Here is an 18,059-nt window from a genome sequence, read left to right as displayed (position 1 = left end):
TAAAAAAAACTGATGTTTGCTTTTTCTATTTCATCCTTAGGTTGGTACAGAGGATTTGTTTTAAAAAATCCAAGCACTAAGGTACACACATTTATGCCTTAAAATTTTGCACATGGATTATGGAACTTTGTGAATTCTGCTTTAGAGTCACTGTGCTTAAAATCGTTAGTTTGCTGTTAAGTGTTTAGGTACCCTAAAGCATGTTCCAAAAAGATATAATAAATTGTCATGGTTTATTTCTGCTGTCCTTTCATATTAATCCTAGACTTACAGAATACTTTAAGAGTTGCATACATATTCAGAGGGTTGCAAATATTTTATTTGAGCAATAAGGACAATTTTTATTTGGAATTTCTTAAAGATTTTATCATAGACATTTGATTGCTTATTGCTACTTGCTTTAAGTGCAACGTGATTGGAAAATCTCCAATTCCATGTGAACTCTTAACATCCATTTCTACCTCACCACTATCTCTCCTGATCCCTTCAGACTGCTCATCTGACATTCAAAGCAGTAAATTCCTCCATCAAACCTTAAGGAAGACCAGAGCCATTGCTTTTGACCCCCAGTGCAGTGTTCTCTAATTACCAACTCTTCTCCTTAAACACATTCATTAAAACCTATCTTGTTGACCAAGCTTTTGACCAAATTTTAAATTTCTCATTACCTGGCAATATTTCCATGTGATAATCTGTGTCAAAGTTTGTTTGATGTAAAACTTCTTGGTTTGTTTTACTTGTAGTACCTTGAAAATGCTACACAAATGCAAATTTTTATTTATGTTGCTTTATTTCAAGGCATGTTTAGAGCACGTGTTTTGCACTGTACTATGTGTAATTTGTAAGTAATAAATGTAGTTTGAAAAATTAACGATTTTTTTGATTCTTAAAGGGAATTTTCCCCGCTGCCTATATTCACTTGAAAAATGCAAATGTCAAAAACAAAGGGTAAGTTCAGTGATTCTTTATTGTGAAAGAAAGAACGGTTCACAGGCTTAATTTTCTAAATGGATTTGGGAATATTCATTTTATGATTTGTACAGTTATTAAACAGAATTGCTACTGCAATTACCCTATCATGGTATCAAGCTGCTTGCAGGAAGATATAATTAAGCCTAACAGAAGAAAATATCCTTCATATCTGTAATTGTTCTTCAATCATGATCAAATTGACTGCTTACTGAAGAGTTTCATGAATTGCATTTTGAGATTAATTGCTATTGAGTGCTGAAAGTATTTCCTAGTATATTGAGATATTAAAGTTAGGAAATATAATGAGAAAAATAGCTACATACATTTCCCTGTAAATATGAAGCAGTGCATATAGTTGGCAATTAGATTTTTGTGTGTCATTGGCTAAGGATGTGTTGCACTTAGTCTGAAATTTTACTCATTTTGTGTGTGTGTGAGAAAGAGAGAGATAGATAAAGAACTTAGTGTATACCCTGCGCACTTGTACTCTGAATACTTTTGATTATCTCTGTTCACCTTTTCACTCTATTATCTTAGACACATACTGTTCACTTAATTGATAAAGGAAGCAGCTTCAGTTGTAGAGAGTTTGTGGTTAGAGTTGGGTTAAAACCAAGAATAGGTTGATGAAAGACACTTAGACTTGTCTTCCACCTTTTGGATCAGAAAGGACCTAATGACACATGAAGGTTTCAGTGCAAGATATAGAGGTTACATTTCTCTGCTTTATTCAGTATTTTGTTTGAAATGTATATGTAAATAAATGGCAGAAAACCTATGGGCCTGCCTGACATCCTGAAATCAACACTGGATTGCATCTGCCTGCAACCTCCAGTGCTGACCTTGCCAGCATGTGATTTGGGGTAATTGTACTTTCCAAAGAACTTCAGAGGATTTATGTATCAGGTTGTCAGATTGGTGAAGCAATAACGTGACTTGGTGGCTGGCTTCTCTGCAGGGTTGAAAGAGTTATATGAGGAACTCTCCAACCAGGAAACATCCCATCTGTTTCACAATGCCTCCTGCCCTCTCCTTCATTCACTTCGCATGCCAAGGTGTGTAAGTTGGCCTCAGAAGTTGCCTGGTTGGCACAGCTTTCATTGATTTCTCAGCTTTCCACCTCATATTTGATCAGACATGGAACGATGGCCCCAAAGCCCTGTTCCTCCTAAACCCATCTCCTGCCATGACCTCAGAGTTGTGTTGAAGCTTGGGGTAGGTAATAGCTCTTGCCAAAACAAGACATTAATTCCAGTTCCTGCTCCACCTGATAGCTGCCTTTGCATCTCGTATGTGTAAGAAGTTGCTTATTTTCAAACTAAAGGTATTGTGTCAATTATCTACCTGTACCTTGTATGTATGAGTCTAATTGAAAATAGATGTTTGATTTTAAAGTGCCTTGGATTTGTGCTCAAGGAACAGTATACAGTTGGATATGGTGTATATATTAACTGGAAAATACTCAGTATGCCCACAAATTTAACTCCAGTCTTAGGACAGAATAAAATCATGAAATTTTTTTTTAATGACTGCAATTTTTAAAATTATCCATTACTAAATATGTAGATTACAGTTAGTGCATAGAAATTCCATTTTAAAAGAAAAATGCATTTGAAGCGCAACTAAACTATTTAATTGCTGACATTTTTCAAGTAATTGTGCATCCATGCTTGAGAATTGTACAAATCTACAAACTCGTGCAGTAGAGAGATTTTTTTGCTCAAGACTTTCGCAAGGTAGATAGATATTTAAGTTATTCTGTACTAAAAGAGTGAAATAGCCCTGTATTTCTATAACTTTTTGCATATATGTGACCTTCAATTTATGATGGATCTATTCTCTTTATAATCACAGGCAATTTGAAACAGTCATTCCAACAGAAGACACTGTCATCACAGAAATGACAGGAACTTTACGAGAATGGGGGATTATGTGGAAACAGCTTTATGTGGTAACAGTTATCTTTTTATATTTTAAAAAGCAGATATCCTGGAATATACTTGGTTAACTCCCTCCATTTCTGCAATATTCTGACCTCTTCATCCATCTTGGAGTTCTGCTGCTCTGATCAGCAATGTCAGGAACTCCAACAGTTGAAAGCTGGTGCAAGTTCTGAGGAAATTAACTGTATTTCTACCACACAGAAATATGGTTGGATTCTCAGTATATCCACAAGCCTTGCTGGTGTTTAACATTAGATCAGATGTTATAATGTTAGATGGTGCATTAATATTCCTCTCAATTGCTAGTGGGCTCAACAATTAAATATACTGTATAGTTAGCTCTGATTTGCATCCATTATTTAAAAATGTCTACTTTAAAAAAAATATTTTCTCAGACTCTCATTTAACTGGCTGTCCTACCTTTTGCATTTACTTTCATGACATGAAACCTGGAGAATATTGTTTAATTAATAATATTGCCAGGGTACAAAAATCCTTCTGAAGGTAACCTTGTAAGAAACTTTACCCATCAGTATTTTAATAATTAAGTCACTGAGTTATTACCATGATGGTTTATTATTTAAGACACAAAAGGTGTTTGAAATAAAATCCTCAAGTTTCCTGTCCAACTTTGTGATTTCAATTACCGTAATGCAGTATTTGAGGGAACTGATCTGTATAAAATGATGTCAAAGGTACCGAGCATAATCGTAAAACAGACTGTAGCTTTTATAAGACAATACCACAATCTAGCTGCACACTGTACTCTCATCTGGCCATGCCTCGAAAGGTGGCTAAGGCTATGGAAGTGATGGGGGCAGGAGCATTACTTAGCTGATTGTTGAGGTGCGTGTTTAGCTTCCATTTAAGACAAACCACAATTATGGCTTGTTTCTTCATGACCCATTCAATATAGTGAAATCTAAATAGACCACAGTTCAGTATGTTCCTGAGCAGAGTTTATAAAATAATCAGCTGAAATGAGCACAAATTCCAGGAATAAAGCTGTTAAATAATCTATTGTTCTATTTTTCATTCTGAGACAGCCCAGTGTGAACCTAGTACAGTTCAGCACCAAAAATATTATAAATATTCTTTCATTAAGCTTGCATCTGCAAAGCAAGTATTCCATTATCTGAAACGGGAAGACATTGAAATGGAGGACATGTAACTGCAATCCAGCAAAGAACGTTAAGAAGATTGGGTATCATTAACTGTCTCATTTAAATTTGCCAGTGTCCTTGCACATTCACTAATGCTGAAGTTCAGATAGTGAGAAGGGAAGATTTGTTCAGGTCAATTGGGTCAACTTTTGACCAGCAACCAGTTGTCAAGCAAAGCCTGTAAACAGATCATTAGGCTTCTTGCCAGAAGGTAGCATGTGAGTGGAAAATTAAATTGCAAGACAGCATAGAAAATGTGTTTAAACAAAAAGGATGAAAGGTAAACAAAGGGTAATTCATTGCTTTCACTTCCTGTGCTGTGTCAATTGTGAATTTTTTTCTGCTGCCTGCTCTTTCAAATGATGCTGCAGAATCATTTGCCTCCAATGAAGGGATTAAAATGCATTAGTCTCAGCTATTAAAGTGAATAAACATAAGACCACAAAGCCAATATTGTCTAGCACCTGAAATGGAAATTGTACCGTTTGTCACAGACTAATCCAAGGAAATAATTTTCAAATTAGATGCACACATTGAACTCAAAAGCATCCAAAATGCCCATTTCCCCAAACTTGCATTGATTCATACCCAGTATTTATACAGCTGCTGTGAATCAGGACTCGCTGTCAATCTGGCAGATTGATTAAAAGGAATTGCTTTTGAAGGGGAGTTTTCAAAACAAGATATATTCCCTGGCTCCATTCTAAAATAAAATGCCATGTAAAATTTTCTGACACTGCCCCTACCTGGCAAAGAAATTTCTTATTTAAATTCATGCCCCACATCCCCATGGAAACGTGGCATTTCAGGTCAGGAGGACTCTGGAGAAATGCCTCGGCTACCATCTGCCACAGGCTCAGTTACTGAGTATTTCAGTTGATCAAAAAGGATTGACATCATTTTTATTAAAGGATGCTGATCCAAAGCTACCAGTCATTTTCTTGCTCAGTAGCAGCCAAATGTGCAGCTTAAAGTATTGCTATCAGGTCATTTGAGAAATGGCCGAAGACTATGGCACCTGAAACCTGGAGCTTTTAATTTGCGGGGCAGGGGCTGGTGCTGCTAAATTTGATTGATTTGTTAAATTATCTTACTGAATTTGAAGTGGTTCCTTATCCTTCCTACTTCAGTTCATTCCACTGTCCTTTTCTCCTCTCAACCCATCTCCCACTTCATGAAATCCATTTTCCCCAATTTCCTTCTCCTCACAGTTTCCCAACTCATACCTCCTACTGGACTTGACTGTGCTGCTTGTGGCAGGCATTGGTTTTGTAAGATCAGATATTTCCACCCTAACGCAGCGCACTTTGATGCCTTGAGGCAGCATCGGATCGGAGCCAGGGACAGTAACGTGGGTTGAATTCAAAAACCGAGCAGGATGTGACCTTATGCAGAGTGGGAGCATATCGAAAATGATTTTCCAGTGACCTTGATTAAAATCAAATAAAATTGAATGAAATCCTATTCAGCGCATTATCCTGTTCCTGCAGCATGAAGACCTGAACTCTCAACACCTTTGAGTTTTCAGAAAGGTCCTTGGCCATGCATCATATTTGTTGTGAATTGAAAGTGTTTCTATTTTGTAAGTGACTTCAGTGAAGAAAACTTGAAATGGAAAATCTGATCATCAATAGCAATGATTAGTGGAGAGACAGTTTAAAAAAAATACAACTGCATTCCAGAAAAGAGCAAGGAAAGAAAATAATAGTGTTAAAGGTTTGCAATATAATTCTAGTGGTTGTGTGTGAATTACAGGTTAAGCAGTATTCAGAAAAGGAAATGATGAGACTTGCCTGAATCCTGATCCACCTCATGACCGTCATTATAGTACCTGCATTTGAAATGAATTAATTGTTTCTCTAATGTCTTGGCTATCGTGAGGATATTATAGGCATTTTATTAAATTCTAATTCTTTTTTTCCTCAAGGCATTTACTTGTGAAAAAGGAACACTTTCAATTCAGAACAAATATGATGCGTGGCTCAGAATCTATCTGAAAACTCCGAGGCCTTTTACTTAAATGTCTCTGCATTATTGAATCGGGAGCTTTTTTTTTTGTATCCACCTACCTATTATTAACTTTCTTCAAAAAAACTGGCCCTGATTTCCACCAGTTCTTTCCCTCACCAGTGTGTCTTTCAATCCCATGAAGGAGCTTAGTTACTATTTTCAATTCTATGTATTCAGCTTTATTTTGATCGTAAATGTTGTTTGTGACTGTAGCTCATTGATCCTTTTTTTTATGCATTTGGGGGATCTTTGTGTTGACCATGATGAGGGATTGTAGTGTATTTCTTCTGGTTTGCAGTTAAAAGAATATAATTTCCCCAAAATGTACTTTATCTTATTTCTCCTTTTTGACAGAAGAACGAAGGGGATTTGTTCCACCGGCTGTGGCATGTGATGAATGAACTGCTTGATCTCCGTAGGCAGGTACTCGTGGGGCATCTAACACATGACCGGATCAAAGATGTAAAGCGGCACATTACAGCTCGCCTGGATTGGGGAAATGAGTAAGCACTGCCTAATGATTATGGAGCTATATAATACTTAAAGTCTAATTTTATTTCACAATGATGTTCCACAGCAGTTAATAATGTGGCATAAAAGTACAGACAGGAAAGTAATATTCTTTTATCAATGTCACACAGAAAATAATCAAGAAAAGCAACATAATAGGTATGAAGTAATGCTTAACATAGTCAATACAATTGAACCACAACATAAATATTAAAGGAATAAGATTGGGATGTTGGGGGGGGGGGCGGAGGTGGGGTGTGGTTGGTGGTGGTGATATTAGGCCAGCATAAATACAGTTTTGGAAATGGTGTCATACAGTAAGTAAAATTGTTTATTTTAAAATTGATATTTAAGATCAAATGCATTTTACTTATTTGTATGTTTGTTGTGTGAAGTGAAAGATTTAAAATGACCAAGGATAAAGAAATTTGGCTAAACCATGTTTGGGAGTAGCTGTGTAGGAATGTGGGAAGGTGAATAAGTCATTCAGCCCAACAGGTCTGCTGAGTCATGTCTCTGTGCCTAAACTCCATTCTTTGCCTTCACTCCATACTCTCAACAATCCTAATCGACAAAACTCTATTTACCTATCTTGAAGTTTTCAACTGAGGAATCGCCCACAGCTTTTGAGATGTTCACTGCTCTCCACAGATAAAATGGTGCATTCCGGTTTCAGTTGTAACTGGCCAAGCAAGTTCATCTTCAATAATTGTGCAGCTTTTTAATCAAAAGTCATCTCTGGATGAGGAGGGAGATGGACATAGAAAACAAGGAATATGTATGTTAAAAATCAAAGAGCAAGAATTTTTTGTGGCTGATTGGGGCACTGACTTTCTTCAGTGTATCTTCTGTTGTTTAACTTTGGGGAATCTGTTCTCTGCCTAAGTAAACTTGCTGTTGAGCTTCTGTTTAAGATGTGTCGTGAAGTCTTAGCGGTCCTGAGGAAATTTCTGTAGTCAGTTCTTTGCCACTTTTGCAATGTATTCCCAAATTGTTAATTTTTATTTATGCTTCCAGCATTCTACACCTTCAGAGGTGTCCACGCATCTAGCCTGCTGTACACCCAATTAATTTACATGCAATTAAAATGCCACTTCCAGTGTAAATGGCATCTGGCCAATGGAAGGAATGGGCTGTGATTGCAAACTATTAACATATCATCAGCCATTTTAAATGCAAAATGTCAACTAACCAAGGTAAAAAAAGCAGTAAGTAGCAATGAATGCAGAAGTCATGTTTACATGATGCTTTAAGTATTTTAATTGCCAAATCAGGAAATAAGTAAACACTTTTGGAACCTCTTTGTCAATCAGTGTATTTTAGTTTCAACACATAATGTAGACTTTTTCTTCAATCTCTGATTACAGCTTCCCTATTCAGCTGTAAGTAATGTAATATTTGGCACAAATTTCTTTGGGTTATTTCTTCTCTAGCCTCCCACAGTGTTTTTGGATAAACCTGGTCAGGCCCCAGAGATTTGTCTACCTTCATTCCTTGTAAGACATCCAGCACCTCCTCTACTGCAATGTGGACTATCCCCAAGACCTCCCCATTTACTTTTCCTGGTTCCAAAGTCGTCTTGTTTTTCTCCATGATAAAAACTGAGGAGAAGGAAAAAGTAAGAAGTTAGCTTTAAGATCCAAGGAAGTGAGAGATTGATTGGACAAGAGTGTATCTCTGTTAGACTGAGGCCAGGGTTATCTGAATAATTCCAATACATCTCTGCAGAGAAATCAGAGAAATTTGAGCTTAATGGTCCGCAGATGTGGTTAAAGGTTGAAGTTGTATACTACGTTAAATAGCATTGTTAAAGTGGATTACTAATTCTGATGCTCAGCTGAAACCGTAGTAAAAAGTGCCACATAAACCCAATGTAAAGAGAAAATCTCCTGAAGCAGGTAAACATTTGCCTTGTAGCCAGCATGATGTATTAGTGGAAATTAAGGAGTGCTTGAATTTGTACAATTGGAATATTTCATCACACTAGGGGACTGAGACCGATTGTAGTGTATTTTATCACCCTAACTGAATGTAGTTTACTGACTAAGGATTGGACATGACCACTAACATGGGTGTACAAAATTCAAAGGTTGGCAGCATATTGAACCATGTGTTTGTATGTGTAATTGACTGCACTGTAATGTAGTTAGCTCCTTTTGGCCTTGAAGTATCGTAAACTAATTTTAAAAATTAGCTGTAATGTCCTGACTAAATATTTAAAATAAACAAAGAGCTGTCATTGAGAACTGTGGGGTCTTTGTGCCACCTCTCCTGAAGCAGCTGCACTCTGTGTTCTTTCAGTCATTTAAACAGTAATAGATGGTTTATGGATAAATGAATGAAGCATCACTTTTGTTCTGAAGTGAAGATGCAGATAGGGTTGCACAATCTGTTTGTGACACAGCTGTGTGTTTTGACTATGTTGTTGTTGCTTGGCCACTCAGTATCAACAATTGTAATTCTTGCTCTGTGATTCATGTCTATTGAGGTCTCCAGCATAAGATATAAAACCAATTTCCTTTCAGACAGGCAGAGGCAGAATCAGATCATTCAAATGTCTTGGCAGCCAATTATCTTAAATGACATCAGTTTTATTACCAGCCAAGTTTATACAAAAGAGCCCTCATTTAAGGTATCAACCACCATTCTTGGAATAGTTGCTTCCACCATGATGCATTGATAGTTTAATTCTGAAATGCTTTTCTGGAATTCTTTCCATGCAGTTTCAGTCCTCTTGTCAGCAAATGCCAATCTGGGTTAAATCCACATTGCTCATCAGGAATTTACTGTTTGTACCCAGGGACAAGTACTTGATTGCATCTGATGAGACTCTGTTATTGTCTGGGCTTCATCAGAGAGGATACCAATTCTGTGACATCTACCAGAGCCTGACCTGCAGATTCCATTCAGTGGAGGGACTGATTTGCCTGTTGTGTAAAAGACCAGTCAGGTTTTCTTTTCGTGCTGCCCTTGGGATTGAACACGACTACGGGGTGTTGAGCCACTGATGTTAAAGCTAATTGCTCATTCTTTATAGGTTGGGCAGTACCTGGCCTTCCTTCTATGGCTGGAATCACAGCAGTTGGAGAGAATGTGCCACAATTATTGAGAAGAGGGTTTCTCTGCCAATAATGAATGAAAGCTATGAAAAAATATACAGAACCTATTCAGATGATTCAAATTGTGCAACTTTCAGAACCTGATCAATCGTAGAGCAGAGAATATTTGGAGAAGTGCCGAGAATGTCGACCATTCACACCATAACGACTCCCTCTCTAATCTCACCAACACTTTGCCCCAGTGAGGAAGGAAGTGGCCTTATTCCTCATCTGGATAGTTTAGAGAAAGCTTTACTTCTGTTCTGGAGTATTTGATCTTGCAACAAGACAAAACAAATAGCATGGTGCTCTTTTAACTTCTCTTGATTTGTTTAAAAAAAATAAAATTGGAATTGACTGACCAACCAACCACTGTAACCTTAAGTAATTTTGGGCCATGGGACATTCTCAAGTGTAAGTACAGAGACCATTTCTCACCACTTGTTAAATCAATTGTCATTGATTGCTGTTGATCCTTTAAGTTTGTGGGAACTCCTGAGATTGCTTTTAAAACAACTATCATTGAGCATAATTATTAGTATATAAATGGTCAGATTTAAGTTTTAAAGCATTTGCAAGTTAGTACCAAAAAATAAAATTTTTGTTTTGGTGGAGTTTTTTCAATTAGAATTTTAATGAGGGAAGCAAATGATCTTCAACACCTATAATGCATCATCAACTGTAGCTTGAAGACATTTTCCAATGTGGCATATTATTTAGAAGCATCATTTAACAGGCTTATTTTTCATCTAAGTGCATTCAATTAGTGGGCCTTACAAGTGGGATAAATATAATGAAACAATACTTAATAATTTAGCCTATAATTGTAAGTATTTTTGATTTATTGTCATTTGGAAGTGAGCTCCTTGTATTTTAGAAATCACTCTGCTTGCATTCCTGCTACTGTAGCAGATGGTGCCAGTGTGCCCTACAGATGTATTGTGTGCATCAACAACCAACATTATTCATGGTGTATCATGAATTTATTTTAAATTTGTTTGTTTTGGGATGCAGTGTTTGGTTACCTCGTGTTAGTTATGCTTTTATCATTTTAAAATTTGAAAAGGAATCCTAAATTCTCTGGCAATTGCACTTGATTATCTCTCAAAGCCAACTTGGGGATGTCAGAGAATGGTTAACTCCAGACCATTGCTTCTGACGCAGGCAGCATGCCAACTTTATGCTGCCAACTCATTTACATGACCACTGCATACAGCCAGCATTCTGCACTTTTTATTGAATGCATACCTCAGCAAGGAGCCTAGTCCTGAAGTAGCTAGCCCCATGAAAGATAGCCTGTGCCTGGCACGGTAGAGTAGCGTTTAGCGTAATGCTTTACAGAGCCAGCGACCCGGGTTCAAATCCAGCCACTGTCTGTAAGGAGTTTGTACGTTCTCCCTGTGTCTGTGTGGGTTTCCTCCAGGTGCTCCAGTTTCCTCTCACATTCCAAAGACGTACAGGTTAGGGAGTTATGTTGGCGCTGGAAGCCTGGTGACACTTGCGGGCTGCCCCTAGAACACTACGCAAAAAGATGTATTTCACTGTGTGTTTCAATGTACATGTGACTAATAAAGATCTTACCTTAATGGGGAGGTGAGTTACAACTGCAGCAGACACTGTTGAACTGACCTGGAACCATGAAAGCTGGTCCTAATGGTGGGCTCCCCGTGGTTTTCAGATGCCGAGCCTGGTGCAAGAGATGTTGAGGAAAAGAGATCAGATCTATTCGGAGAGTACCCTGCAGACAAACTGCAGGCAGTGGAATGATTTCAATGGTGGTCAATGTTGGATGAAACCTTTAAGCACCTAGTTGTAGTGCTGCAGAAAACTCAGAGACCTCACACGTGAAGTTAAGCTCAGTGAAATTGATATCAAATTCAAATCCCACATTCCCATTGTGTGCATCAATAGCCTGAAAACTGCTCAGTGCATTTCACCCCCATTAACAATGATGGGGAAACGTTATTGTAACGGTAACCAGCAGCTAACTAGCAGAGGGCATTGTGATGTTTCAGAGGAGATGGTTCTCTCTGTGATTAGAACAGCTGTTATTGAGATGCATGGGTACTGCAGACATGTAGAGTGGGATATGTTGATGGATGACAGTGGGTAAAGAAAGTGTTACCTGAAGCTGAAGAATTCATTAGTGAGTCGAAGGCTGGGGTGTTGTTCCTCATGCTTGATGCCGCCTGACCTGCTGAGCTCCAAACCCTGCTTGTCCCCTCTGAGCTCTCCCATTACCACAATCCCACCCTTTCCCTTTTCACATTGCCAAAAACCAGATCCTGGTCAAGCAGTTGGAGAAGATTGAGGAATGAATGAAGAAACTCAGGCACTCACTTGAACACTCTTAGCTCCAGTTCAGATGTAGGTGTGTCACATAATTTGGAAGTGGGATATGTAGGTGAAGTACTGGACATGAAAGCACTCAAAAGACAAGTAGGATTGTATGCCTGGTCCCTGGAGGGAAGATTTGCATGCAAAGGATTTGGATGAGAAAACTGTTGAAGTAGTCTACAATTGAAAGCACTGTGAAATCCTTGAATCAATGGTTAGTGGGCATCAAGAAGCATGGAGCATGTCGGCATTGGCCTTGGCACTTTTGTGTCGGGTCTGAATCAATTCTTGCTTGCATAGAACAGGTGTCACAAGTTGACATGCTTATGCCACAGAAATTGCCTCCAGTTACATTGCACAAAGGGGTTGTAGATTGTCACAACAATCTATCCTCCCAACAGATTAATTGAATTGCTGAGGAACCTGTAGAGGAGCAACATTGGTTCCAGAGAGCAGAACTCTGTTGTCCTCTCCAAACACCCTGCCAATTCCTTGCAGTTGCCTGCTGGATATCTACTCTAACTCCTTTGCCTTGTGCTGAGATGGTGCAGTCTTAAGCCTGACCTCCTTTGCCCAGAACAGCTTGATGTTGTTCATTTGCACCTTCATCCATTGAAAGCCAATTGTATTCTGCTGCAGACATTGAATATGCTTGGAGTATTGAGGCTTGCAAAGACTTGGAGAAGATGGACACTCAGGAAATGCACATGGGGTGATCATTTGCTGTTTCTGTGCAACATTAAACTTATGATTTTTAAAGTTAATTTGTTATATTGGTTTTGTTTTAGATCTTGAATATTAAAAGAACCTCCAAAATATCCAGGAAGGTGCCTTGGGCAGTGCAGAGAAAAAGGAAGTGTGTGGGTAGAGAATTGAGATTGCAGCTTTGGTTGCATTGCTCATGGACAGTCCACTCTGGTTGCCTTCTCCATATCTTCCTTTGCTGCTCTTTTCTCTGTTCTCCTTTTCAACTCTTACTTTTTCTGTTGATTTCTACTGTGTACTTTTGTGCTTTCATGTTGGTTGGGATCTTACAGCATGTAGCAAATGACTGAGTGGGTATCATGACTTCTAGTCAAGTACCAAGGGTTCCCCTGGTGCAGTTAAACAACAAAAACATCATTTTGGTGCTCCAGTGGTCTGTTCGATGACAGTGTGGGGCTTATTGCATATTTGCTTCTATCTATTGCCAGAATGTTGAGTATTGGCCTTTGTGGTCACGTGTTAGTCATACACCAGCTGGATTTTGACTCATTGCAATTCAATTTAGTTGTGATGCATTTGGTGCCTGCAAGCAGATGTGATTGAAATCTTTTATCTTTTGCCTTGTAGAAGCCTGTATTCCTTTTGGATCCCTATTATCAATCTACTTCCAATGCACACTCATTGAATAGCAGGTATTAGTGTCTTTCCTTATGCCACAGTGGATTTGAAACTGTGAGAAATGAATACAATCGCCCCTAATCCGAACAGAATCTAGAAAGCAGACAGTCATGGATATTGTCACCTTGACAACTAGAGGCTCTGCTCAGCGGTTGCATTTGTGGCTGTAGGAGATGGCAGTTTATGGTGGGAATGTTCATCCTGCAGAGGTTGGAGTGTTTAGGGGAAGGAGGTGGTGGCTCCTTTCTGCAAAAGAGTATTTGGCTATGCGAGTGTGAAGCTCCAATTTGGCAGCAACAGCATCAAATCCCAATCATGCACTGATTGACAGTATGATCTGCCTAGTCAGTAATCTCTTGTAGGCATGTAAATATGGTGTATGGTACAACACGTTCCACAAAAATGCACAAGTGTGCCTTGGCTGCCACACCATAACCTTTCCAACATCCCTTGTGCTTAAAAATAACTTCTGCTTCATATTCAAATTTTGAGACTACTGTGTTGGAGGAGGAACAGTTGTTATCTGTGTATTGATTTTTAAACAAAATCATTTAACACCTATTGCGCTTATTTTTTTCTGGCCTTGTATTGTAAACATCTGCTACCGGGCAAGTTGATGAAGGGGTTACAGAATATATTGGAGTACAGGCGTTTAATATACCCAGGTGAGGTAGCACAATCGTAGGATTATTTTTTGCTGCTGCTATTAATTTGACTCCTTTCTACTTTCATGCTCAATAATTTCTCCAAATGCAATTCTCTGATGGTGTGTCCTGATTGACGTCATTTAAAAAGAAAATTACATTAAATTATATTTTCATTTGCTGAGTGAGCCTCATCATTCATTTATTTCTGGAATCGGGTGATGCAAGTTGTAGGTTGATGATTGAAGTTTTTATATAATTATCACTATAGAATCAGAAGAAACATAACGGTCAACAAAACATTAGCTGCAGTGGAGGTGTTACATGTTTAGGTCACTATCACTTGATATCTGGAATGGTAGCTGACAGAAGGCCTGACTGGTGGTCTAGAAGCTGCCGTGTGCCATCTGCTGCATTTCTGTATTGTAGCAGAGGGCACATTGACGCAGCTCAGAGCATTACCTACAGCCTGAGAATGTTGGTTCTACAAATAGAACATAAAACAGTACGGCACAGGAACAGGCCCTTCAGCCCACGTTGTTGTGCTAAGCTAATTAAATTAGTAATCAAATGCCCAACTAAACTTAATCCCTTCTGCCTACACAATGTCCATATCCCTCCATTTCCTGCACATTTCACGTGCCTATCTAAGAGCCTTTGAAACCCTCTTGTACTTGCCTCCACCACTACTCCAGGCAGCGCGTTCCAGGCACCCACCACTTTCTGTGTTAATAAAAAAAAACTTGCCCTGCACATCTCCTTTTGAACTCTTCCCCTCCCCCCCCCCCCCCACACCTTAAATGCATGCCTTCTGGTATTAGATATTTCAACCCTGGGAAAAAGATGCCAGCAGTCTTCTCTATCTATGCCTCTCACAATCTTACAAATCCCTATCAGATTTCCCCTCAGCCTCTGCCACTCCAGAGAAAAAAAACCCAAGTTTGTCCAACCTCTCCTGAAAGTACATGCCCTCTAATCCATGCAGCATCCTGGTAAACCTCCTCTCCACCTTCTCCAAAGCCTTCATTCTTCCTGCAATGGGGTGAGTAGAATTGAATGCAGTACTCCAGATGCAGTTTAACTAGAGTTTTATAATCCTGTAGCATAAAGGCAAGCATGCCATACGCTGCCTTTACCACCCGATCAGCCGGTATAGCCACTTTCAGGGAGCTATGGACTTGGACCCCAAGATCCCTCTGCACATCAACACTGTTAAGGGTCTTTCCATTAACAGTGTACTTCCCTTTTACATTTGATCTCCCAAAGTGCAACACTTCACATATGGCCAAAGTAAACTCCATCTGCTATTTCTCCACCCATATCTGCAACTGATCTATATCCTGCTGCATCATTTTGCTTTGTACGCTCTCTTCTACACTATCCACAATGCCACCAATCTCTGTGTCATCTGCAAATTTACTAACCCACCCATCTACGTTTTCATCCAGGTCATTTCATATATACCACAAACAGCAGAGGTCCCAGTACAGATCCCTGCGGATCACCACTAGTCACAGACCTCCAGTCAGAATAAGTCCCATTGACCACTACCCTCTATTTTCTATGGGCAAGCCAATTCTGAATCCAGACAGCCAACTCACCGTGGATCCCATGTGTCTTAATCTCCCAGATGAGCCTCTCATGAGGGACCGTGTCAAGTGCCTTACCAAAATCCATGTAGACAACATCCACAGCTCTACCTTCTTCAATCACCTTTGTCATCTCCTCAAAACTCAATCAAGTTAGTAAAACACAACTTGTCCCACACAAAGCCATTAATTAGGCGGTGGTTTTCCAAATACTCATAGATCCTATCCCTAAGAATCCTCTCCAATAACTTCCCTACCACTGATGTGAGACCAACCTGTCTATAATTTCCAGGATTATCCCTATTTCCCTTGAATAATGGAACAATATTAGCTATGTGCCAGTCCTCCGGGACCTCACCTGTGGCTCGAGAGGACACAAAGATATTGGTCAAGGCCCCAGCAATCTCTTGCCCCTCTCAATAACCTGGGGTATATCCCATCAGGCCCTGGGGACTTATCCACCTTAATGTTCTTTAAGAGATCCAATACTACCTTCTTGTTTTATCTTGAAGTGCCCCAGCATATTAGTATATTTTGGGAATCCAAAGCTGTCAAATCTTATACTCACAGTTCTAACCTGACAACCAATTCCTGATTCCTGGCATTTTTCTCTTGGATATGGATGAATAAATTTGGGGGGGATGAGCCTAAAGCCAGTACAAACCTGATTTATGTCAAAAACGAGACTTAATCTTTGCGTCACAAATTTGACGTTCTCACTTCAGTGGTCCTACGTTTACACTTGATGATAGGCAATTTCCATGAGGGCACAGTCTCCTGTGAACAGACACAGCCAGCCTAATGCCAGCAGTGAGCAGAGTAATCAAATACGTGAGTAGCAGTTACTCACATAACACTGGAAATTACATGGAATAGCTGTTCTTATTTGGCCTTTGATCTGAAAGCTGATTCAGACTCTCTGAACATTCACAGGCCAGAACTAAAAGATGTATTTACAAATAGAATAATAAATAGAGTCAGTAAGTTGGGCCAAAATATTAAATTATAGAACTAGCTTTAAATAATACATAAATGTTCCAAAATTAAATTGTCCAAAAATCTTTTCAGTGGCTTCTGGCTGATCGTTTGGCACGTTGATAGCTTTCATGTTGCTGTTCTGTCTTACAGATCAAAATAATAAATAGCAGGTAGGTTGGATTGCAAAGCTTTTGAATAGATATTTTGAGACCTTCACTTCGTTGTGAAAACAGGACATTTGGCAAGCAATCGATCTCTTCTCAATGGTCAGAAAACTGAAATATCAGAGTAGATGAAGGTTGTGGGATTCCGTAGTCCTGTCACCATCAGCTGTAGTTCTCAGCAGGGTTCATGCCGCCTGTAAGGAATACAGTCCCTGTTTCAACACTTGAGGATGGGGGTTATTAACAATATCTTGGTGGCTAAATATTCCTATTGACTGATTTTGGAGAGCTGCAATCCCTTCTGGTATTATGTACTTTTGACATCCCTTCCTTCAAAGCTCATTCTAGGCCTTAACTGGTGAGATAATTGTTGATGGTCTAAGCAGAAGAATTTGTTTGCTACCTCTGGGATCTCCCTTGAATGCACTCTAGTACATGGGGGATGAAAGGAAATTCACCAAACACTGCCTCTGATAAATGGAAATTAAATCTGTAAATATTTGCCATATCTGTATGTGCCAAGTTTTTGAAATCTCTGGCCTAAGGTGTAATTACAGCTTGATACCCTTCTTGAGCTGCTGTTATTCTTGTTTGAGCCTTAAATCTTCTGCCTCCATTTAATTTTTTATCCACAACTGTGCACTTCCAATAGGAGACAAGCTGAATAACTGTAGGAAATGGGAACCTCTACTTGCCTAGTTTTACCTTCCCAGTGGTATTGCAATTAGATGGATACCTAATACCATTACATCTCAGGTCAATGTGTTTGGCTCAGAATTATCTTGGGTAAACTTGCTGAAACATCTGAGGATTCCTATTTATTTTTCTTACCCTATTTAGTTGTTGAAGAACAAAGAAAAGCCAATAGGATTTTGCCATTGAACCTCTGGATAAAATCCCCATTGGCTTCAATACAATTGTGCAAGTTCAGTAGCTAAAATTTTAATCAGTCCTCAGCAAAGCAGAATTTCTATTTCACAGGTGTTGAACTGTAACCTCCAGCTCTTGGCATGTTCGTGGAGGTGAATGAATATGGATTATTAGCAATGACACTTAGCATGGAAAATAAAGCAAACCCAATCTATAATGAAAACTGTGACTAAGCTGATTAAGATAATAGCTTATTCATAAATTACAATACATTGATGCCACAGAAGTTCTCCTTTTGAATGTTCTTAGCTGTCACTCATTGATGCAGGAAATTTGTCTGAATTGATGAAAAATGTTTAGGCCTCAATTTTTGAGATGTATTTGTGTCAAAATTGGTC

The 18,059-nt window shown here is 39.0% G+C and overlaps 1 protein-coding gene across 18 annotated transcripts in view; it reads left to right on the top strand.

The window, feature by feature from the left end:
- The window catches only part of LOC127578488 (dedicator of cytokinesis protein 4-like), a 719,988-nt gene that overhangs the window by 74,528 nt on the left and 627,401 nt on the right, over positions 1 to 18,059 (top strand). For all 18 annotated transcript variants that reach the window (XM_052030584.1, XM_052030581.1, XM_052030587.1 and 15 more), the window contains exons 3-6: positions 41 to 81; positions 893 to 948; positions 2,827 to 2,923; positions 6,443 to 6,591. In XM_052030584.1, the coding sequence (XP_051886544.1) occupies positions 41 to 81; positions 893 to 948; positions 2,827 to 2,923; positions 6,443 to 6,591 (343 nt within the window). The remainder of the gene's footprint in view (positions 1 to 40; positions 82 to 892; positions 949 to 2,826; positions 2,924 to 6,442; positions 6,592 to 18,059) is intronic.

Source organism: Pristis pectinata, chromosome 15, assembly GCF_009764475.1.
Source record: "Pristis pectinata isolate sPriPec2 chromosome 15, sPriPec2.1.pri, whole genome shotgun sequence".
Classification (NCBI taxonomy): domain Eukaryota; kingdom Metazoa; phylum Chordata; class Chondrichthyes; order Rhinopristiformes; family Pristidae; genus Pristis; species Pristis pectinata.
Note: the sequence above shows the minus strand (reverse complement) of the source record. Positions and strands in the feature narration are given on the sequence as shown.